This window comes from Acanthopagrus latus, chromosome 3, assembly GCF_904848185.1.
Source record: "Acanthopagrus latus isolate v.2019 chromosome 3, fAcaLat1.1, whole genome shotgun sequence".
Taxonomy (NCBI): Eukaryota; Metazoa; Chordata; class Actinopteri; order Spariformes; family Sparidae; genus Acanthopagrus; species Acanthopagrus latus.
The window spans coordinates 2,868,867-2,893,040 of record NC_051041.1 but is presented as its reverse complement, the minus strand read 5'-3'; the positions used below and the strand labels follow the sequence as shown (position 1 = coordinate 2,893,040).

General features: G+C 43.8%; 2 protein-coding genes across 2 annotated transcripts in view; both read left to right on the top strand.

Moving 5' to 3' along the window:
* Positions 1–5,514, top strand: part of shisa7b (shisa family member 7) — a 38,111-nt gene extending 32,597 nt beyond the window's left edge. Inside the window, exon 9 of the mRNA XM_037092673.1 lies at positions 302–5,514. Within this exon, the coding sequence (XP_036948568.1) occupies positions 302–737 (436 nt within the window). The 3' untranslated portion in view covers positions 738–5,514. The remainder of the gene's footprint in view (positions 1–301) is intronic.
* A 2,197-nt stretch (positions 5,515–7,711) lies between these two features.
* znf865 (zinc finger protein 865) lies at positions 7,712–20,439 on the top strand. The gene is made up of 3 exons (XM_037092555.1): positions 7,712–8,391; positions 8,800–8,899; positions 14,459–20,439. The coding sequence occupies exon 3, from the start codon at positions 14,915–14,917 to the stop codon at positions 19,034–19,036; it is 4,122 nt and encodes a 1,373-aa protein (XP_036948450.1). The 5' UTR covers positions 7,712–8,391; positions 8,800–8,899; positions 14,459–14,914; the 3' UTR covers positions 19,037–20,439.
* The last annotated feature ends 3,735 nt before the right edge of the window (positions 20,440–24,174 follow it).

The following is a 24,174-nucleotide window of genomic DNA, read 5'->3' as shown; positions in this document are numbered from 1 at the left end:
GTTTCCTCTCTTTTAATATTTAAACCCTGGTTTCCTCTGTGGCCAACCTGCTGCTATGAGAATGAATAAGAAATAAACTAAAACATCAAAACATAAAGTCAAAATACACAGAAATACACAGAAAAGGTCTTTTGGTAAGATTTAAAAGTGACTCAGAAGGTTGAAATATTTTCTCTTCATTTTTCAGCCTTATACGACTATAAAGTCTCGTCTGTCAGATATAAAGTTGTGATGTTGTGATGTTTGTTGGTTGTTGTGGAAGCTTTAACATCAGGGAGGATAATCCAGCCTCTTGTTCCAGGTCCCATGAGAGGCTCCTGGTCTCCCCGGACCGTCTGGAGGACCAGCTGCTGGCGATGGGTCTGATCATCGGAGGCGACAGAGGAGGAGGCAGCGGGATGGTGCCCACCATGGGCCGGCTCAGCCACCACCAGAAGGCCCAGTCACAGCAGAACATCTGCGTCACGCCGGTCATGGACCGCCACCACATGATCAAGATGAACTCCCACCCGACGCCAGGCCACGACCACGACCGCGACCGCGAACGGAGCTCCGACCGCGTGCCCGCCATGGGCATGCACGGCGGCTGGGAGCCGTCCGGAAGTCACAACGCCCGGCGGATGGCTTTTGCCAGCAAGAGGCAGAACACCGTCGAACAGCTGCACTTCATCCCCGGAGGAGGAGGAGGAGGAGTGCAGGGACTGCGGACTGGGAGTAAGAACGAGGTGACGGTGTGAGAGGAAGAGGGAGGTAAAGAGAGGAAGATGAAGAGTAGAGAGGTGAAGGCTTGAAGCTTGTAGAGAAGCCGAAGAGGCAGACGGAGGAAAGAGAGGTGTCGAGGGATTTAGAGGGAAGACGAGCAGGAAGAGGCAGTGAGGAAGAGGTTTGATCTCAGCCGGCTGCCTCGCAGGGCCGAGCAGCGAACGCCCCCCCCTCCCCGTCGTAACACAGAAAGTGGTGGAAGACGACATTAATCTCATAGTGAGTAAAGCCAATTGATTTTCTCCTCGTCACTTTGTGTATTGAAGAAAAAAACAGAGAATATTCAGCCATTCTTTGTAAAGGGAAGACAGAAATGTCCACTTAAAAAGAGCAAAAAATATCATACGAGTGCCGTTTGAAGGCTGCTGGGTATTCGCTGTGACTTTTATTGAAGGATACCCGCTGAGTTGAATCTGTTGAGTTGTCCTTGAGTTTTATTGCACTGTCCTCTGAGTCCTCGAGAGCTCTGACAGAGATTCATCTGTCTTTGAATCCACTGTGGATGACGGAGAGCGCCGAGGCAGAGACAGACGGGTTTGCTTGTCTTTGTATTTATAAAAAGTATTTAAAACCAAACAAGTTGCTTTTGTATGAAATTAACCTGATGATGATAATTATAACAATAGTATTAACATTACTGAGCCCTGTAAGACTTTGTGTATACTTGGTTTAAAACGTATTTATCCTTTAGCCGGCCGGTTTGTAACTTAAAGGCCGGACATGTGACCCGCCCGTCATTTCTTTCTCTAGTTGTGATTGGACATGTAATTAAAGTTCAACATTCTCTGCAAACATCAAATGACTGCCTGTACGGCACAATTCACGCTAGATAAAGTCAAATTAAAAACCATTTAGTGAAAAAAGAAACAAGACCTGCATCAACACAAACTGCTGCTACAAAGGCCCAGTCACACCAGCGCTCAACTGGTAAATCATCTGGCAAAATCATCAGATCACAGCTGAAATTCTGCACACATTGGATTTATTAACGATGGGGCTCTTGGTGAACTGTGACAAGACGAGTTCGTGGGCACAGAAATACTTTTTTCCCGTAAGCTTACATGTGACGGACGCAGCGGTGAAACAGCAGATGACTCGTTTCACTTCTGACTTTAATCCAGTTGGTCTGAGAAAAAGATTTAATCGTGTGACTCTTCTTGACTTTCAAGTTAGCAGATAGTTAGCGGTATCTGGGTTATTTAATACCCAGGAAGTCAAACTTGCAGAAGATAAAACGTTAATTGTGAAATACATCTTTTTATGAATCATGTAAACTTATTGTATAGCTCAGAGTTGGTTAGTTTCCCTCTTTATTGAACACTTAGACATAGGATGAAATGATGTTAAACAGTCGAATACGGGGAGAGCAGAAAGATGCTCGAGGGCATTAGCATGTTCCTTTCTCGCTAGCGTGTTAGCTCGTCTTGTTACGGTGGTTCACCAACCAGCCCCACGAGTAGCTTCTCCTGCCAGACATGCAGATTAAGTCTGCTGCCACTTTTCTGGAGTGACCGGGCCTTCAAAGTAAAAAAAAAAAAATTTTTTTAAAAATCCACCTTTACCTTACTTTGTACAGTGAACTCTAGTGGGCTCTCGTGGGTGTTTTATCATCTATGAAACATTGTGCTGTGACCCCTTTTTGCGTAACGATTACCACCGGGATTAAAAAAAAACCAAAAGTTTGGAATTCGACCGCTCATGCAGACGGGTCAAACTTCTACAACATGATGGACCCCGACCGCCCAAACGTCCCTCAAACACTGTTTTAAACTTGTGTCGTTGTGAGTCTTTAGAGAGTCGAGGGGTTTCCGAGCGGACCCTCCTGTGCTTCTACGACGCCACATGTTACCTGCAAGTTCAGCTGCTCACCTCATATGAAGGGAAGTCGGGGGGGAGGCAGGCGGGTTTTCGAGGCTGGGTGGGTGGTGGGGGGGACAACAGACACTTCGCACCAAGGGCTATACCGAATTATCTTTGTGTGTCTGTGCTCTGTACAGTGTCTGCTTCTCATGTTCATCTCTCCTGCGTGTCGCTGTCGGGAGGCATGCTTGTGTTCACGGATTCTTGATTTCTTCTTCTTCTTCTTCTTCTTCTTCTTCTTGCGTCGAGAGAAAAAACATTAAACATGCAAGAAATTCTGCAAAGCAAAGGGACTTTTGTGCAACATGTAAACAAAAAACAAAACAAAAACACAAACACACGACCATGATAACTTTCTTTCTTTCGCGGGAGAAGCGGTGGCCAAGATGATGTCATATTTTGTACATTTTTTTTTTGTTTGTTTTTTAAGTTCCTCTGGCTGTGAGATGGACCTGCCGGCCGTTTAAGCTGGATTCACCCTTCGAGGGGTTTAAAGGGGCTCCTGAGGCCTTTTTGTTTGAGGTTTCTCAGTGTCCCTCTCCCAGTTGTATTTCGATAAAGACAGATGATGATTGATGACTGAGCGACGCTTCCTGCCAGCCATTTTTAGTCTTTTACTACGACACATGTGCTCATGTTAAAGGTTTATGATCATACGTGTAAAGACTTCCCACCCCCCCTCCTCTATCAGAATACGAACGCTCTTATCATGAATTTTTCTTTTTTTGTCTTTTACTTAAACATGTATTTATTTTTTTTAAAAATCTCTGTGAATTTTAAATGTGTAATCCTGGATTTTCAATATTCAAACTTTATAGTGGAATTTAAAAAAAAGAAAGGGGGAAAAAAAAAAGATAAAAAGAGAGCGAGACAAACATTTGTGTTCTCGAGAACAAAAAGTTGCTGATGCAATCAAAGAGAAAAGACGAACCGCATGTCAGAAGCCAGTGTTGATGATGTCATAGTGCTGACTTATGATGTCACGGCGTGTATGTGTGTAAATGTACATGCGTCTGTTTTCATTTGTGTGCCCGTGTGTGTAACTCTCTCTGTCTTCTTCTTCTTCTTCTTCTTCTTCTTCGGAATGCTGAATCTCATTTTCCGACCAAACTTTCCGGTTGCAGTTCAGAGACCCGAGTCGCGGCCGTCACGTGTTCATATCAACCAGTAATGAAATCAAAGCGGCCTGTCGTTTTGTTTGATTAATAAAAAAAAAAAAAGGGACATTGATCAATCACAGCTTCTCTTGTCGAGCTGCGTTCACCAAAGCGAGGACTCCTCAAACATTTGAACATGTAAAATTATTTGAAGGATTTTATTGGGTCCAATCTTTTTGGGTATTTGGTATTTTAGAAGAGATGAGTTGAATATGAGCCTGCAAAAAAAAAATCTGCAATTTGTGTTTCGTGATGCTCACACACTCGATCCTTTTGACAGAACTTTAAGAGTATTAAAGTCGCAGTATTAAAGGGGCAGTTCACCCCAAAATTTGAAGAAACACATTATTCTTCTTACCTGTAGTGCCAGTCGTAGAGATGTCTGCCTTTCAATATAATTCACCTTGTGGTTAGGAACTATTTTCTTGTCACCACTGAGAAGGAAACGGGCATCTACTCATCGACGATAGAGAGGGAGGTGTAAACGTTGATGGCGTCCTCCTTGGCTGAGCTGTAACGTTAGCTTGCTTCGTTCATGATTCCTTCTGTGCAGTGATACAGGAAGAAAATAGTTCCTACATCCTCTTACCTCGACGTGTGAGTAAGTGAGTATAGCTTAGCATCGCACCAGCGACGGGTTTACCGAACCGTCATCGTACTCTTGCAGTTTATACTACCTTGCCTGACTTCCTCCTTTACAGCTGTAATAATCACAACAGACACTAGAGGGCGCCACCGAACAAGAAATGTATAAACTGGTGGCAATAAACTGCTTTCACAGTCGACCACTATGGTTGTTTTTCTGATGAGGATGGGCTGCCAGGTTATCTACCTTAGCATCAAGTAAAGCTGCTGAAGGACAACAGACGGGAAAAGCCAGAAAATATTTCCTTTATAGATTTAAAGCCGAACACGATGACCTTCTTCTCATTCATCCACGGCAGCGTCTCAAACCAACGCAGGACGAGTCATCAGGATGTTTTTCCAGAAGGTTACAAACTTTAACGTACCTACAAATCAACATTTTTGCCATTGTCGAGACTGATATCTCACATACTGGTGCGATAAAGATAGAAACTAGATGGATGCAGCACTACAGGTAGGAGGAAAAATGAACTGTTCAGAGTTTCAGTCCACGCTGAGGAGGTAAAAAACACACACACTTTTATATATTCAAGTGTTTTTCAGCGGGTCGTGGAGGAGAATGTCCTGTGACCTGCCTTTTTGTCTGACAGGATGGAAAAGACTCTGCGGGGTTTTTTTTTTTTTTAAATGATGAAAACATCTCATTAAATTTTAAACGAGAAGGAGGAAAGAAAAAAAAGGGGGGAGGGAGGGATTGTAAATGACACGTGAAGATTCAGTTGTATTTTTAATGTCTCATTTCTGCTCATAGGTCTGATACACATGTCGTAATCCATGTTCAGTTAATTGCTCCCCTGATAAAACTGTGTGTGTGTGTGTGTGTGTGTGTGTGTGTGTGTGTGTGTGTGTGTGTTAACTGGTGGGTGGGGGGGGTCACGGGCATATTTGTATTCTCAAAGCTACTCTGCATACCTCAAATTGTATGATACATTTATTTATTACATCCCCTTATATGTCTATTTCCAAGAATAATTCCAAACAAAGGTCTCACACACGTGCAACCCTTTTGTTATTGGTGATCAATTCTTGCGTTTGTAGAAACCTACTGTTTAATTGATAATAACAATAAAAAAGAAAAATCCCACTAAAACGTGTGTGTGTGTGTGTGTTACTTCTGTGAATACAGCTGTTTGTATGTTGAAAAACTGAATATCTTTGGTGTTTTTGACTTCTGGTCATACAAAACAACCATGTTTTTACTATTTTCTCGGCATTTTAGATGAAACAATTAAATGTTTAATCAGTAAATTAGAACGGAACGGCTCTCAGAGTTGCAGCTGAATATTATTTTACACATTATTAGTTTATAAAATGTCACAAAAATGTGAAAACTTGGAATCAAAAGTTCCCAGAACTCAGTGTGACATATTAGATCACCTGTTTTGTGTCTGATAACCAGAAAATGTTCAGGAAAAGCTGCAAAGCATCCCATTTAAAGGGTAACTCCGCCAATTTCACACATTAAAGTGTCTCTACAGGTCTTCAGAGGAAGCTGTGCGTGATCTGATGAATGACCTTCAGTGATGTCACTCAGTGGCCACATTGGATTGTGGGTAATGTAGGCAACAGGTTCTGAAAAGGAGAGCGTGGAATAAACAAAAGTTTGCATCACAGGTTGTAAAATTAGTGGTATTTCCCTTTAAGAAGCTGGAACAAGGTGGAATATTTTGGACATTTTTGCTTCAAAATGTCCCAAGGTTCAGTCTTGTTTGTTTTAATTGAATTTAAGTGATTATAAACTCCCAGTTCCAGTAGTTTTGACTGACTGTAAAGGTCCAGTGTGTTGGATTTAGTGCCATCTACTGGTGACGCTGCAGGTTGCAACCACCTGAACAGCCCTCGCCTCTGCCTCTGTTTGGTTTGTCCCTTCTGGGCTCCTGTACAAACACAGTGTCTGTAGAAGGATGTTTTTTTTTTTCTGGTGCTAAACCCAAACATATATTCAACTGTTGTGTTGAATATCTGAAGGTTTAAATAAGGCAGACAGACACAAATCTTCATGACAAAGTCGATTAATCTCAATTTAACCATGTCAGAAATGTTTTAGATCAGATGTTTAACTGTTTAATCAGAGAACAAGTGAATAAGAGAAGAGAATTATGACCTTTAGAGTCTATTTTTTTGGTTCGAACGTTAAGTTTGTGATCTGTTCTGTTTCTGTGTTCAGCCCCTCCTCTCTGTTGTGTTTCTGCTCTCAGGGAGCAATTTGAGGCTCCACACAGGGGAAACAACACGCCGCATCCTCACTCCCACTAATTTAGCTCAAATTATTAATTCATCAAGTCATTAAAGGAAGAAAATGAGGGAAATTAGAGGCAGGCTGGGCTCCTGTTGGCTGCCGTCTACTCAACACCTCATCTTTGGTGGTGATACGTGATCATATCAGCTCTTAAATCAGCTTTGACACAAACATCATAAATTTGTTTATTTAAGGAGACCTGCAGACGTTTCCAGATGTTTTTATGACGACCTACACTGTTTCAGGACATTGGATCATCTCTGTCCTCGACTGTGAAGACCAAAACAGGTTCTTTTAAGCAGAACCATGATGTTTTCTGAACCCTCACCAGATGTTTTTGCACAAGGACCAGAAAATTCAGCCTAAACAAACGTAAAGATGCAACATAAAGAAACATCAAGTCTGAAATTATCACTGGTTTTTCAGGAATGTACATAACTAACATTTATCTTTATGATTGGGACTGATGAGGGAGGTATTAACTCTATCGGGTACCATTATAGTTTTATAGATTGTAGGTTATTTTATAACATCATGAATGTGTAATATGTGGAAAAAAAGAGGGAAAGAGCAGCTTGTATTATAATATGTGGCGGACCCTGCCACCTGTCTGGCTTCAACTAGTGTGCTAGGACATTATTTTCCTTTGAGAACAGCTTGTTTACACACTTACAGAGAGAGTTTGTATCATTACCTCATAAAATATTATAAATATTAAAAATTCTGAATTTGAATTTAGTCACGGCGCCCCTTTAAGACTAATATTTTATTTATTTTGGTGTTTTTTCATGCAGAATATCAACAGAAGAAGAAGAAGAAGAAAAGTACAACACGTGTTTACAGACAAAATCTCAGCTTTTCACTACACACACACACACACACACACACTGTAATGTTATGCAGCACGCGCTCTAATGATATCTTTAATTGACTCATTAACATTTCACACACTTAGTGTGAAAACACACACACACAGTCTCTCTCTGAGGGGCCTAATGACAGTGTGTGTGTGTGTGTGTGTGTCACTGATATCTTTTTTTAATAGTGTGCAAACATGCATGCCCGCGCGCGCACGTACATGCGCGCGTAGACACACAGCGCACACGCACTCACACACACACACACACACACAGTTTGTTCATCCACGGGCAGCATGCCGGATAGAAAGCATATTTTGCGGTCGGGGGGTCGGAGGTGGATGTGAGCGCAGCGGCGGCGGTGTGGTCGCGGCCGGACAGACCGACCTGTGCCTGGCTCTACCCGGAACCATTATGCAGACAGGAAACTACCATTTTAACGCTAGCAGCATCGGAGGAGCCGTCGACTACACGGGGGGACACCTAAAACTGACAAGGGCGGAAAACAGCCAGCCGCGGAGAAAAGAAGGGAAAACACGACGGAAAGAAAACAAAGGCGCCGTGCGGGTGAAGACGGGCAGCGGGCCGCTCGAGCTGTAGGACGGAGGCGGCAGACAATGGACGTATCGGAGCGGGCCAGCGGAAATAGTTTTTGTTAGCGAGTGAAAAGCAGCAGCAGCAGCAGCAGCAGCCCTCCCGGGCCGATGGACGGCCAGGCCTTTCACAGTGTTTTTCCATGGATGAAGAAAAAGGCCCCGCTGACAGGCAGTAGGGACCCCGCTCTCACGGCGCATCCCCAGCTCCATGGTTTCTCACTTTTACTTCCATGTTTGTGAGCTTTTTTTCGCAGCCGGTCATCGAAGGCAACAAGGTAAAACAACAAAAACAAAAGCCGCTCGCAGCAGTAGTATGTTGGCTAATTTGCTAGCTGCCGATGCTAAAGTGAAGCTAACGGCTCAGCTAAGCTGCTAGCGGCGCTAGCGTCCCTGTGTGCAGCTGGCATACCCCCTTTATGTCTTTTTCACTTGTTGTTATCAGTGTTACAAATGATGCGAAACATATTTTAACTTGATTTAAAACACTTTTCTCCTCCGTGAGTGTTTAAATCCACCGCAAATTATGCGAGTTTACGACCGTTAGTGCAACATTTTGGCAGTTGGTGAACGTTAGCTAGCCGAGTGATTAGAGATGCTAGCAGGCGCTGGTGAGAGAGTGAGTGAGGGGTAACAGACATTTCTATCCGTCTAACATGCTCGCTTCTCGGTACATCTTGTTACAGGCTGCCGACCTGAGGTTACCGGTTGTCGGCGGAGAAAGCGAACAGTGTCCCCCACCGCAGCCGCGGTCCCGCTGGGGGCTCCGTACCTGTGGATTAGCCGGTAAGATGGGGACATAACGTGCAATCACACACACCTCCAGATTGTCAAACTCCACGTTAGCTTGATGAGCTTCAGTTTGTCACTTGTGCTCCCGAGTTGTTTTATATTATAAGCATTGAAAGTGAGCTTTAAGGAGATGGATCCAGGTGCACATGATGTACTCGAGCTGTCATTTCATGCGTTTTGTACAAACTGATGCAGGATCAGCAGTCAGACTAGCTGATGACACCACTGTCTGTCTGTCTGTGTCAGTGTGAGAGTGAAAAAAGTTTTCTACAAGTAGGATAAACAATTTGAATTCAAAGATAACAGGAATGAAGAATATTTTAAAAGTTTACTGACACATCTTGTAACATCTTGTAACAAGTCTCTCATGTAACTGTCTATATGAATTTTAATCAGCCGATATCTGATAATTATCTGCTTCTCATGGCTGATTTGCAGGATGTTGAAGTGATCAATACACAGGTGTTACCGATCACACCTGGCTTTTTACAAGAAAAGATGCTCTCACTCTGTAAAATGCTGCATTGATACGAATAAAAAATGTCAAATTTAAAGCATTTCAGTGATGAAACATGACGATTATCATAAAGTATGCTGGTCACAGGAAATGCAGTGTGTTCACTGAGTTTAACGACACTTATACAGAACAAACCAACAGTCATTTTTGACACTGCATGAGTATTAAAGACGTCAGGAAATAGTTTTATTCAGTCTGTGGGATTACCGTGACGAGAAGAAGCGTTCATAGGTCTTCTATCAGCGTTTGGTTTAAATCCAAAGTCCTGTTAAATAGGCGCTTTTGCTTTTCACTTTGAAAAACAAATCTTCCACCGTCATCTTGTGGGTCAGCTCTCCTTGAGGCCAGGACACACCGGGGACATGACACAAATACTCGCCTTCCAAGATGTCGCATCAAAACTACTCGCGCCAGCAGTGATGCGTTTTTGTGACAGTATGCTCCAATATGCAAACTTGCAATACAGGTGAATTATCACATTTAAAATGATGCTTACCACAGGTGAAGCAGGCGTGGCAGAAATATGGCGACAGCTTGCTGAGCTCCAAAAGAGCCTTGAGGGTTTCTGACCAACTCTCTGAGAGGTCGTTTTAATGTGTTAAATCACTAAAGTTACACACAAACTAATAATGAAGGCTGTAGTGGAGCAGCATCTCACATGTTGTAAAATAAAAAGTTTTTATCAGTGCAGTCTGGTGGATTTGAAGAGAGCACAGATGGATGTAACGGCTTCAATTCATCGGTTTGTTCCACATTTATCCTATGAAGTTTGTCCTGTGTCATCTCAGACGATCAACAGGTCCGTCGTTTTCATCAGTTGTGACGTAGTTTATGCACACGTGAGGTTAAGAAACGCGATGTACTGAGCAAAGATGGATGGTTTAATAATCTGCAGCTCTAATAAGATGTGTTGTGTGAAAACTTGTGGGCTCTCTTGCAGACATCCATCCTTCCTCCTGTTTGTATTGGCTTTAATCTACCTCACACTGATAAAAAGACGGTAATATATCATCATAATCACTTAAACATATTTACAGCAGAGTAACTTTTTAAAAAAACCTTGCTGCAGATCTTCTCAGCCTGCATGTCAGGGTCACAGGACATTTCTAAAACCACAACATTGATAAAGTAAATATATATTAATATTGCACTGTGATCCAGTCTGAGGTCTCTGAGCTCATGAAGATGGAAAACAGCAGTATGTCATACCTCATCTCACATGACGGCTTGACAGCTCTGTAATTGCTTCGGTCGTGAGATTCCTGCGACCTGAAAACGGGAGGCGAGGTTGAGAATGGAAACGCTACAAGCTGACGAGTTGTGCATTTTGTTTTTTTCAAATATTTGATAAGAAGGACACTTAAACTCTCCGGGAAAGATGTCTCAAAACTGAAGATTTGCAGCAGTTGTTAACGTGTGCATCTGTAATAGCAGCTGATCAAAGCAGTTAAAGTAGTTTTTTCTTTAAAATGCAAGAAAGAACTTGTTGTCATCATGTAGAGAAGTAATAAGAAACACAGATGAGTTTGCAGTTTAAAGGTTAAACTGTTAACTGACAGTGCCTCGGTAAGTGGGGCTCAAAAGATCCACCACAGCAGAATTATTTTGTTTGTGGAACAATTTAACAATCGTCCATTCAAACACAACAGAGGAGCTCATTCAGAAGGTGATGCTCCAGATTTTGCCTTCTCATTGTGCTTCTTACTTTCTCAGGAACAGACTCCTACAAAATGTTTGCTGTCCTGACTGAAGCCTCAATCAAATTTTAGGTCCATCACATGAGTAGCAATAAAAAAACAACAATTTGTATTTGTTGAGCGCTCCTCACAGGACTTTTGGTCCTTTCTGTACTCAACAGGATGCTTCTGCTTGAGGTGGTGAATTAAGTTTGTTGTATTGGCCTCTTTTGTAGCCACACGAAACCAACATGGTTTATTTAACATCAGATCTTTGGTAACCAAATCACTTCAACACGACTGAAGTCGCTCCCTGGTTTAAAACATTCCTTACACTCATTACATCAGTATATCGGAATATTTCAAAACGATTAGTGCAACATACTACTTTATTAGAAATCAAGGAGACAGAAAACCGATATTCATTTGCATTTAGTGACTTAGTATGTTCATATTATTCAGTTAATAGACTATTAATTGTTACCAGTTGGATATTGTTTTTTTGTGGGATGTTGTTGATGCTGCGTCAGAGCCAAAGTAACAACATCATAAATTAGTTTATTTTCTCTGTAATTTGACAGAAAAACAATGCAAACTAAAAAATACCAATAATATTGGACCCGATAATCTGTTTACACCTAGAATAATACTGATGTCTAATGATTTAATTGCCGATTCTTTGAAATAATCCAACAAGCAGTGACTTTTTGAAGGTTAAATTGATATCACATTAAATTAATACAGACCCTGGTTCCTCTAAAGGTTCTCAGTCCCTTTGGGAAAGTTCCTGTGGTGGAAACGCAGCTTTAAGTCCAGACTCTTTGTTGCATTCACCTGGATGGAACAGGTGTAAATATTTACCTCAGCACCCTTCAGGACGGATGCAAGTCACCCCGCTGCTAACTGAACTAAATCTATGGAGCTGCAGTTTGTGTCTTCAGAGTGAATGTTATTAGATACTTTATGTTTTTATTTATTAGTTATAGGTTATTAAAAGTCTGTGTGTTTTTTTTAAGTTGTTTTCAGAAGATTTCTGCTGATTTCAACCCAGTGTGACAAACTGGTTACTGAGCAGAATTTAGATTATTTGCCTTTGTGCTGAGTAGTTGGTTTTAGTGGTTTGTGTTTGGAGAGAGTGATTGTTGTAAATGTTACGGCCGACAAATGTTTGTTTTGTCAATTTCAATTTGAGGCCAGCCGCGGCAGAACTGCCTGCCCGATCAGAATCAGATGTCTGGGATTATCTCAGGAAACGGCGTCTATATGTGCTGAATGTGCTTATGGAAGACCGTTTGTTTGTTTGGCCTTCAGTTATCTCCTTTGCCTTTTTTTTCCATGGATACAAGCAGACACGCAGAGCTTTAAGTATCAGCAGTTTTCAGTATGTTACAGAATGAAAGTCACATTTAGTTTTGGCTGTTGTCAGTTTTATTACTGCTGTATTTTGAAGATTTCTTAGATACAGGATGAGCCTACGCCGTCCCTGATGTTGCTCTGCTGAGTTTCAGACTGTACGCAGATGTGACAGCACATATGAGGATGTTTGGCTTCTCTGGTTTCTGTCTCAGGGGGGATAGTCGCTCATGTCGAGTGGTCTGGAAGGAAGCCACAGGAAGGTCAGAGTGGAGAGCAGAATTAACCCCGGTTTATTAAAAAGACGTGTCGCCCAGGCTAGACAGACCCAGAGGAACATGAGTCTGATTTCTGTTCAGGGCTTTTATGCCGGAAGAAAAGGGCAGGTTATTTCCTACAGTGAGTTATCGTAAAAGTATCACCGTAATCAGATTAATGTCATATTTACTGTCAAGATAAATACGTTTTTGCCAAAGACTGTGTTTGACAGAAAGGGTTGTCAGGTAAATCAGTTGTAAACGCTCTACATGTCCAATGATTCATGACTGAGTTATATCAGACTCTAGAAATGACACAACACGCATCACATTCTATATTAATAGCTTAGTGCTGCATTCCTCGATGGGCTAACGGTATCCAGCCACGGCTCCGTGTGGTGACCCACATTTGTATGAAGACATTTTCTCTCCTCCCCTAATTGTTTATAAAAAACCTTGGTTGAGATTGAGACACAGAGCAGGAAGGTAATCAGTGAAGTTAATGGAAAATGCCAATCAGATCTTATATTTGACAGAAGGGATTAACTGAGTCTGAATGTCGAGACTCAGCAGCACATTTTCCCTCTCTCACACACACAAAGACACTTTCCGCCAGACCACCTTTTCTGATCTGGCATTTAGCTGTGTGTGTGTGTGTGTGTGTGTGTGTGTGTGTGTGTGTGTGTGTGTGTGTGTGTGTGTGTGTGTGTGTGTTTGAGCCGACGGGCAGCCATGTTATCCAGCAGGAGCTGGACAGGAGCCGTGTGGCATTTTGAGCCACCGCTCTCTTTTCTTTTTCCTCTCCAGGTTCCACTAGTGTTGAACTGTATTAGCTGAATCTCCACAATATAAAGTAATGAAAAAACAAACTCGTTTTAATTCAGTTTCATAATTGGAAACCTGTAAATGACAGTTTGTACGTAGAATTTGCAAATCTTCTTTTTGTTGTTCACGTTTATTTGTCTTGATTACAACTAAACATTTTTGTGATTTAAAACAGTGACACAAACACACATTTAAAGTCTGTTCATGCAGGTTTCTTAAACAATTTACATGTTGTTAGGACCTTTCTCTTTTTATTTCTGTGGGGACAGAAGAGCGAAGCAGATCATATAGCTCATCAGACCGCATCCAGAAGACGTAAAACTTGTTTAAAAAAATCATAATCAGTAATAATCAGAATGAGACGCATCCATCGTCTGTCAGTCTTCATTTTCTCAGGAGATTTCGGGGCCCAGTGACAGACAAAATTGCACATTGCATGATTAAAGGGAGCTTGTCACTGTGCAGTTGTAATAATATGTTAATGCAAAAGTAAAATACAGCCCGGAACAGTTTGTCCATAAAGACGATTAAAGAAAAAACTTCAGGAAACACTTTTAACAAGTCAAGTTATACGTTTGCAGCAGCTATTGTTTTTTACCTGCTTAAACAAACATGTGGAGTTGGTGAAGGAAAATATAAAACTGTGCAAAAGCTGTAACAGTTGGTTTTCAGTGTGAAGAGGGAAAACGGTGGCACATTTTGTCTTACTGAAACTGAACTGTTGCATTCAGCTGAATCATTGGAGTTGTTTATTCAGGAGGCGTCTCCTTTGAGACGTGAAGCATCCTGGTTTTGAGGCACCGAGGGCAAGAAAAGCCGCTCAGTGTTATTGAGCTCTCCGTGCCAAAACTGTTTAGTTTATCTTCTCTGTATCAAGTCGCTGAATCACTAACACTGTTGTCTTTTTCTGCTTCTCATTTTTCAGGCTGTCCGAAGAAACTCCATGAAGGGACGGGAGGGCAGTGAAGCAGTGGCTCATCCTCCACCTATGTAACGGACACACTCCACTTCATGGGACTCGCTGACCTTGTTTCGGAAATCAGCACACGGTTATGGAACACTTGAAAGAAACACTACAGACTGTTTTTTTTAGTATAGTTTAGTTTATTGCCTATTTATGACCTTTTTTTGTAACGTCCCACAGAAGCACTTGAAAGGCTTCACTCTCAAATGAAGAGTAAACGCATTAGTGAATCATTTATGTGACAAAAACAAGCATCGGCTTTCGGTGGATTAAAAGTGGCTTGTTGGAAGTTTGAGGGAGTCACACCTGGACTACCTCTAAAAATCACACCTTGCCACGTTGGCAAGGATCGACTGCTGTTTTCAGCAGTGAAAGACTTTGTGTACGTGGCTTTGCTGCACCTTGCTATATCTGAAGATGTTTCAGTTCAGCAAGTACCCGATGGACATTCTGGAAATGCTAAGTGGACACCAAGCCCACCAGTTCAAAGGGCTCGGATTGGAACGACAACTGAGCCACCAGCAGCAGGTCCAGCTGCAACATCAGCAGCAGCTCCAACAGCAGCACCAGCCCTCCGCGGACACCTCTGGAAGCCTCCTGTCCGGCCTCGGACTGGGATCCCTCCAGAGTTCTCGGAGTAATGCCTTTGCTGACTCCTCCTCATTATTCGCCAAAATGAGCGCCCCTCCCCCGCCCATCTCCCACCAGAGCCAGTCGTCCTCTTCGTCCCACAGCTCCAGAAAGTCCAGTAAGATGAGCAGCAGCAGTAGCAGCAGTGGGAGTGGCAGCTCCTCGTCGGGTTATCCCCAGTTCCTGCGGCCTTTTCACCCGGCCGAGGCAGCGCTGGCCCAGGAGCAGCTTCACTCCGGGATGGGACGTTTTGACTTTGGTGGGAGCAGCAGTGGGGGAAGTGCTGGGGTCATTGGAGGGGTCGTCACACCTGCGCCTCCGCCTCCCCCGCTGCACCCAGGTCTGTCTGTCCCCCAGCCTTCCCCCGGTCCCCCCACTTCCTCACCCTCTCCTTCCACGTCTTCAGCCTCCAACAACCCCTCTGGCAGCACTGCAGTCCCCTTAGTCGGCCAGTCTGACCCCCGCAGCCTCCACCAGCAGTTCAGCTGCATGCTTGCGGCTAACCAGTACTTCCTGTCCGGCGTCCCCACCAACAGCAGCCTGGAGCAGTTCCTCGTCCAGCAAGGCACTCACAACCACTTGGGTTTGGGTCTGAGCCAAGGGGCCACGGATTCAAACTCGGCATTAGCCCCTCCTCCGGCCCTCCACTCCTCCCACAGCCACAGCCACTCAGCTCCACAGCCTCAGCAGCAACAACAACAGCTGACCCCTCATGCCTTATCTCATCCACACAGCCACACTCACCACCCGCACCCTCTCCACCCGGCCCCCCAGCCTGCCCCGCTGGGTGGCTTTGATTTCCAAGGCATTCCAGTCCTTTCCTCTAACCAAATAGCATCACTAATGCAGCAAGAGGCCGGCCTTCCCCTCCCCCTGCCCCTGCACCTGTCGCTCTCTAAAGACGATGCAAAGGCGGGAGACAGCTCGTCTACATCCACGTCAAGTGGAGGGAGCAGGAGGAAAAAAGCAATGGCGGGCTACCTGCCGCAGAGGAAAGCGGACAGTAGTAGCCACAGTCACAGCCATAGCAGCAGCAGTGTTAGTAACTGCCACAACAGCAGCTCGAGTGGGCACAGTCAAAGCTCCTCGTCAGGCCTCGTGGGAGGAGGATCTGGGATAAGTGGCATCGGAAGTGAGCCACAGCATTCTTCTCTCCTCTCATCATCATCGCAGTCATCCTCCACTGTCTCCTCCTCTTCGTCTGCCCCTCCCTCCTCCAACTCCACCTCTGTGCTTGTAGCCAACGGTAGCCAACAGTTGTCAAAATCCCGAGAAAGCCACAATAATAGTTCATCTGGCCAGCCCGAACCAGAACCTCTTTACCACTGTGGTGAATGTGGTAAAACCTTCACCCACCTCTCCAGCCTTCGAAGGCATCTCCGCAGCCACGGCCTGACACCAGAAAGCCAAAGCAGGAAGTCGGACTGTAACTCCCCCAGCCCAGAGAGGATATTCTGCTGTGGTGAGTGTGGGAAGAGATTTAAAAAGAGGGGTCATCTCATCCAACACAGTGTCACCCACTCAGAAAACCGGCCTTTTGTCTGCAACATCTGCCAAAAGTCCTTCAACCGTCGAGAGTCACTTACAAGACACGAGAAGATTCACGACGAGAAGCCTTTTCGATGCCCGGCCTGCGGGCGTTGCTTCCGCGAGAGCACCTCTCTCCTCAATCACGCTGCTTCGGGTGCCTGCGGCAAACCTCCTCGGAGTTCAAAAAACCGAACTGGCACTGGAAGAAGTGCCTCATCCAACCCCAGCAGCAGTAAAATGGAAGGCGGTGGAGACAGGGTAGGAATTTCAAATGATGCGGCTCCAATGGCAAATGACAAGTATGCAACAGATTATTCTAGAAATCGCTACCAGAACCAGTCGTCCTACAACAGCGTGGTTGACGACTACAGACGATCACAATCACAATCGTCCCTGTACCCCTCAGACAGTACGCTAGCCAGTGACATGAACAACCAAACTCTACGTAAGGCCCCTTTAGCCCCAACTCTGCACCCCCATCCTCAGAGCCAGCAACATCACCACCACCATCCGCCACAGCAACAACAGCCCCACCTCCCCCTCTCCTCCCTATTGGATGATTCGGAGGATGAGGTCACCAGCAGTGCGATGTCGGCCATCGCTGCTGCAGCCGCAGCCTCCTGTGACATCAACACAGAAAGCCGGGAAGGAGAGAGGAGGGATATCATCGGAGGCCTATTGGGGGGGTTGGGGTTTAACATGGGTGGACCGTCATCGACATCGGGCCTCAACGGTTCCACCATGCCTTTAACCCACCACAGTCAGCCCCACACGAAGCCCAGGAGGCCGAGGAAGCCCAGAGAGAAAAGGGACCCCAGCAGCATCGTCCGGAGAAGAAGGAGCCCTGCTCCGCCGGGGGACGGTTCAGAACGACCGTACTGCTGTCAGATCTGTGGCAAACGCTTCAGGAGGGCCGAGACCCTGCGGCGCCACAACCGCGTCCACACAGGGGAGAAGCCCCACGCCTGTGATGTTTGTGGCAAAATGTTCCGTGAGCCTTTCCACCTCACCAAGCACCTCACTGTGCACTCTGGTCAAAAAAACTACAAATGCAACCTGTGTGGGAAGATGTTCGCCTATGCACAGAGTCTGGTGAGACACGGGAAGTTGCATAGAAGAGGAGAGATCGATAACCAGGGGAGGAGAGTCAAAGGTGCTGCTGCTGCTGCCATCAGTCAAGTCGCCAGCTCGGGGACCTCTGACTACTTCTCATCCTGCTCCCAAGGAGAGAAGTCTCCAACACATGGCACCCCGTCTCAGAGGCTTTATACCTGCACCGTGTGCTGGAAATCCTTCCGCCACTACTTCCACCTGACGGCTCATCAACAGACTGTCCATGGTGGCGGTGTCGGGCTGGAAAAGTCCTTTCGTTGTGAAGTCTGCGGCAAAGCTTTCGCCTACTCCAACAGCCTAGTACGCCACAAGTTGTCTCAGCACGGCCTCGACCGAAACGGCCAGCGTGTCAACCAGTCCCAACCCACCGGGTACTCGCCGCTCTTCTATGATTCTGGATCAGGTCCCACCTATGCAGGGTCATCCCACATGCATCAAGGGGCCTCTGGGCAGCAGCAACAGCCACAACCACCTCAACAACAGCAGCAAGCACCACCACCACCACCTCCACCGCAGCAGCATCACCAGCAGCTGCAACACCCTTTTCAGTACCGCTCAAAAAACTTCCAAAAAAGGCATGGGCAAACAAGAAAGCACCGAAAAAAAAAAAGGCGGGTGGTGATCCACAGCATCATGAGAGACGGAAAACTGGTGGGTGTCCCCCTGAGTAAAGACACCCGCAGGAAGCTGCTGATGCTGAGGAAGAGGAGAGGCAAACTGCAAGCACAGCTCAACAAAAAAAAAATGCTGGCCCAGCTGAGGGTCAAGAGTGGCGTGATGAAGGTGAAGTCGTGGTCTGGGGGTGCGGTCAGAGTCACCGGGCTCACCTCAATGGACATCCCCATCAAGAGATTCCCCTGCCCCATCTGCCCCAGCACCACATACGCCAAGCAGGGTTCTCTGCTGGTCCACTACGCCACCAGGCACCCGCCAAGAAACTCAGGCCACCATGCCCGTCTGCGGTGCCAGGTGTGTGGGAGACGCACCAGCTCATTACACAAAGCCTTGAAACACAGGGGCCGGCATCTAAAACAAGCTGCATTCCAGTGCTGCAAATGCCGACACCGCTTCTGGAACCCGGTGCTTCTGGCCCGCCACAAGTTCTGCTGCCGGGGGCCCATCATCGGCAGCGGGGGCGGCGGCGCCTGGGAACTGATGAAGCTGCCACGCGACCACTCAGATAGTGACCGCTCACCAGTTCAGCTAACGGTCCCAGTTTTGGTCCAGCCTGAGAGATCAACAGTTCTGACTGAGTACAGTCAGTAAAAAAAACAAAACAAAACAAAAAAAAAACAGTTTTCTAGACTAGAATGTTTTTATGTTTATTTTTTTTAAATAATCCAAGAAGCAAGCAAGCGCTAGCAAGTTTTTAACCGACCAGACGGGAGGATGGGGGAGGGTTAGTGTAACTACTGTAATATCCCCACACCCCTCCCAGTCCTAACGTACTTCAGCAAAGGTGGTTGATAAATTAACGTGGACTTCAAAAGGCCCAAAATCAGAACCACCCTCAATATCTGCCCCCCTTCTCTTCACCTCAGGTGGAGGAAGTTTAGACCACGTGACGATTTTAGTAGCACCTGTTTGACAAATGCATTAATCCAGCGTCCTCTCCATCATCCTTTTTTTTATTTTTAATCTTCCCTCTAGCAGTGTTTGCGCATAAATATGGATTGGATGCCTATTGTAGAAGTGAGGTACCTTTTTAGTACCAATTTATTTTTTCAAATTGTTTTCACATTATTCACAGTTAAACAGTATAGTCCGTGTCTCTTGCTCTGTATGTGTTTATTTGTTACCCCCCCACAGTGGAGAATCTCTCACCTTTTTTATAAAGAGATCTGCCCTCAAGATAAATTAATCTTTTAAAGAAAAAAAAAAGAAAAATCCTTGTTAAATTGTTCAGAGGGTCTCTCTGTCACAGAAAGGCAATACTAGTTGATGTGCTAAAGTGACTGAATGAGGAGGAAAAAAAAGGAGTTGGGACAAAACAGAAAAAGTGTTGTTGACCTTGTTTTTAATGTACACTACTTTTTGTCATTGTTATAAAAGAGGCGTGGACGGAGAGAGAAGACACGACTCAAACTGTTAATGTGTTCAGGATTTGAAAAGGACAACAGAAATAACCGGAGTGTACTGTACAATTGGTATTATATTTTATTATATATTGATTATTTGCTGTTTTTTACTCCAAGTATCATTTCTTTTATCATTGTTGGTATTGTACGGGTGGGAGGGATATCGAGTCGGGGACTATCTTTGTAAAACAGCGGGATGAGTATATGTATCGATGTGATATTTTTTTCCCCTTCCTGTACCTCTTTTACCCCCACTCCCTAAAAGCCACAGTTATGCCCCAATTTTTGTAACAAAAGCGTGTACACATAGTTCATTACTTAGGTTCTGTCCAGACGTGTTTTTTCTTTTTTTTTTTCCTGTAAAACTAAAACATGTAATATTATTACTAAATTACTATCCTTTTCTTTGCCTAAAAAGTGAGTTGTTGAAAACCCTCAAATCAATAAAAAAAAAAAAAGAAAATCTGAAATGTTACGTCCACTTGTCGGTTTATGTGAAAATGCTGATGAACTTCCACACTAAGAAATAACAATTATGTTTGTACTCTAAGTATGAAATGTAGGTAATAAAAACACTGAGGTTTTTATTTATTTTCTTGTTTTTTTAGGTTCCAGAAAAAAACAAATACATCTACAACTCCCAGTTCTCTAAAATGTTGAATGTTGTAAATAAAAACAGAAAGCAAAGATTTGCAAATTCATTTTTTGACCTATATTTAATGTTCAAACACAAACATGTAATAATTAATAATTGTATTTCTGCAGTTTTGATCGTGTGTTTTTCTTTTTCCAATTTGTTCTGCAGCCACCAAAAAGAGGATTATTGAGGGAAAACACGGCACGCTGAAATGAATTTTATCCAGCATAAGTGAGACTTGCTGATCCTACAGCTGAAAGGACTGTTTAGATATTATCAGTTTCAGTTTTGAATTGAACTCGTGGACTTTCTCTTGAAATTAGAAAGTAAAAACCAAAACAAAGCTCAACATCCTCCTTGTTTTAATCTGGAGGTTAACCACAGCGGTGAGTTCAAAGACCGTCGGTTAAACCAAACCACAAGAAAACATGCCAACTTCCCTTTCAGGGTTTGTAAGACGGCTGCGGTTTTTATTCATGATATCCGCTTCTCAAGTTTCCGTCAGCCAAAAACCAAAGACAATGAAGGTGAACGTGATTCAATTTATAGTGTTTCAAAGTCTTAAAAAAACTTTCTGATTAAACTCAACAGCTATTTCCTCCCAGAAACACTTTATCTCATCAGATATTCAGCTGATTTCTGATTATTGACTCACAAAATAAAAAATTAATTAATTTAAAGATACACTACTTTGACTCTGATGCAGCGATCTGCAAAGTAACTTGTAACTAAAACCATTAAATAAATGTAGTGGAGGTAAAAGTGCAATATTCGCCCCCAAAATTTAGTGGAGTAAAAGTACAAATACCTTAGTTACACACATATTTACATGTATTTATATGCAGTAAGTAATCTGCAAAATAGTAACTAAAGTTACCAACTCAAGGCAGTGGAGCCTCCAAAATGTGGTGGAGTAGAAGAATACATGCATTTAAAACCTGACTGAAGTAAAAGTATGTGAGTAGAAGTATAAAGTAACATGAAATACAATACCTTGAAACTGTAACAATACTACACTGTGAAAATAATCCATTACAAGTAAAGTCCTGCATTTAAAACCTCACTGAAGGGAAGTAACCAGTAAAGTTCAATATTCCCTTTCAAAATGTGGTGAAATGGACATATAAAGTAGCACAATGTGGAAATATCTGCCTCAAACTTGTACTTAGTACTTGAGTAGATTTACTTAGTTACATTCCATCTGTGGAGGCGGTTCAGACGAGGCCCCCGACTGTCGTCTCTCCTGCTGTCCAGCACACCTCCGTCCCCTCAGAGCTCGTTTATCATAATTAATCCACTGTGTATATTTTCATCTCCGCCTACAGGGGCCGTGAAGTGGTTCCTCTCTCTGCCCCCACACAACACACAACACAAAGAGACACAACACAAAGAGCCTCCCACATGAATGGTGGGAGGTCATGTGTGGTGCACCTGGAGCAGGAGGGTCAGGTGAGCTGTGAGAGGCTGCAGCACTCAGCAGCTGCCCCCCTCCAACAGCCTCGTGCTCTGACACGTGTTTCAGACATCATACGGGAGGAGAGACGAAGACGACTGATGGAATGTAATGAAGTACTTCTACTCAATCACAGTACTGTAGTAAAATTGTGAGGTATCCTATTTTGTTACTTTATATAAATGAATGCGGGGCTTTACATGCTTCAGTTAAAGCAGTCATGGAATGTAACTAAGTACATTTACTCAAGTACTTAAATTTAAAGATATTGAGTATTTAAAGGTCCTATATTATACTGTTTTTCATCAATTTCACACAGCTGTCAGAAGTCCAACAGCTCTGTATTCGATATGCATTGCCTCAAACCCATCTGTGGTCCTGAACTTCAGCTGTCTAAAAGTCGCTCTACAGAGCTCTATTCACAGCAGTCTGTTTCTGTGCCTGCACCTTTAAATGCTAATGAGCTCCATCTGTCAACGCCCACTTGGAGAGCCCTTCCAGCAAGCTTTAGCAGTAGCATACGCTAATGTTTACCCGTGGATGTATATATGTATCGCTGTTGCTAGCGGAGATTTTTTCGTTCAACCGAACCAGTTTGACCCAGAACCGGATCCAGAAGGAGAGGCTCCTGAAGAAGTACAGACTCTGTGGCTGCAGCAGGATGTTTCAGAATGGTTAGTGTGTCTGAATAATGTTAGTTTGTTTGTTTGTGTTGTTACATTTACCACCATGTAGCTAACGGCTAACAGCTAGCGAAAGCTGTGTTTGCTGACAGCTGACTTCTCCAGACTCATAGGCAACTGTAAATACTATAAAACCGCGGCGTCACTTTTCGGTGGCTCGGATGCAGCTGTTGGGTCCGGTACGGTTGGGACTGATCCTTTACGAGGGTAAAGGCCGGCCTATGATAATGACTCCTTTCATTACGTAACGACAGGAGCAGATTCTGAACAGACTGTAGGAGCTCCGTGTTATCAGTGGGTGGGCTGCAGAAACCATGCAGGAATCACTTGTTTTCCTCATTCTGGGAGTTGGCAGGCTCTGGGAGGACCAGCTTATATATGTAGAGACCAGAGAAAACGTGTTTTTCATAATATGGGACCTTTAAATTTTCTGCTACTTCATAATTCCACTCAACCACATTTGAAGGCAAATATTGTAGTTTTTACTCCACTACATTTACTTGATAACTTTAGTTACATGTTTACTATGATTACTATTCTGTCAGAAATCAGATTTAAAAACACAGATTCCAATAATCAGAAAAATGCTGAATATGTAATAAATCCATGTAAAAATTACGTTTAATTTTGCTTTTATTTTGACATTCATTGCCTCTAAAAATGCCCAACTTTTGAAACTTGAGTAAAAATCTAAAAGTATCTGATATTAATTGTACTTTAGTATTATTTAACATGTAACTCCCACTGTTACACAAGTAATATTTGAACACAGTATCTTCACTTTTAATCAAGTATGACTTTTGAGTAAAAGATCTGAACACATCTTTCTTTTAACCAGAGTGGACCTTGTCTTGGTTCTGGTTTCGCCTGACTGTGACACTCTGCTGCTGTTCCCTTGTGTGTCCACTAGATGGAGCCATTTTAAAACACTTGACTTTGTTGCTGCCTCCCAGAGTCTGCAGGAGAGGAAACTGGGGAAAATCCTCTGAATTAGAAACAGCTCGAGAAACTGGAATCACACATTTAGTGGCGTCAAGCTGTTTTTCCTCCTCACTTTTCTCGATGCATGCCAGCGCACACACACTCCTGCCTGTGTGTGTGTGTGTGTGTCAGAGACTATTTTGGCCTCTTACTACGAGCACATTCCTGTCATGTGTGTTTGACAGCACTCTGTCACCAGATAGGACCTGCAGGCTTTTATTTTTTTAAAAATTTTTTTCCAGGACCTTCCAGGAACGGTTGTTCCCACAGTGCAGCTGCTGCCTCTGAATTATGAATCAGTCACATCAGTATCAACAGGAAACAACAGGACGTGGCTTGTTTATGATTTACTGCATTGTAAACCTGCGATTATCAAAATATATATATATAGATTTCAGCTTCCAGTTGGATGCATGAGCACGAAACAGGATGAGCGCCTCAGAGAACGTGGAGGAACATATAAGCTTATGAGAAAATCTGGCAACTCTGAGATGTTTAATTATATGAACATTTTTAAGAGCAATGATTTATTTAATTTTCTAGCCAAATGTATATTTTTCATCTGTGCTTCC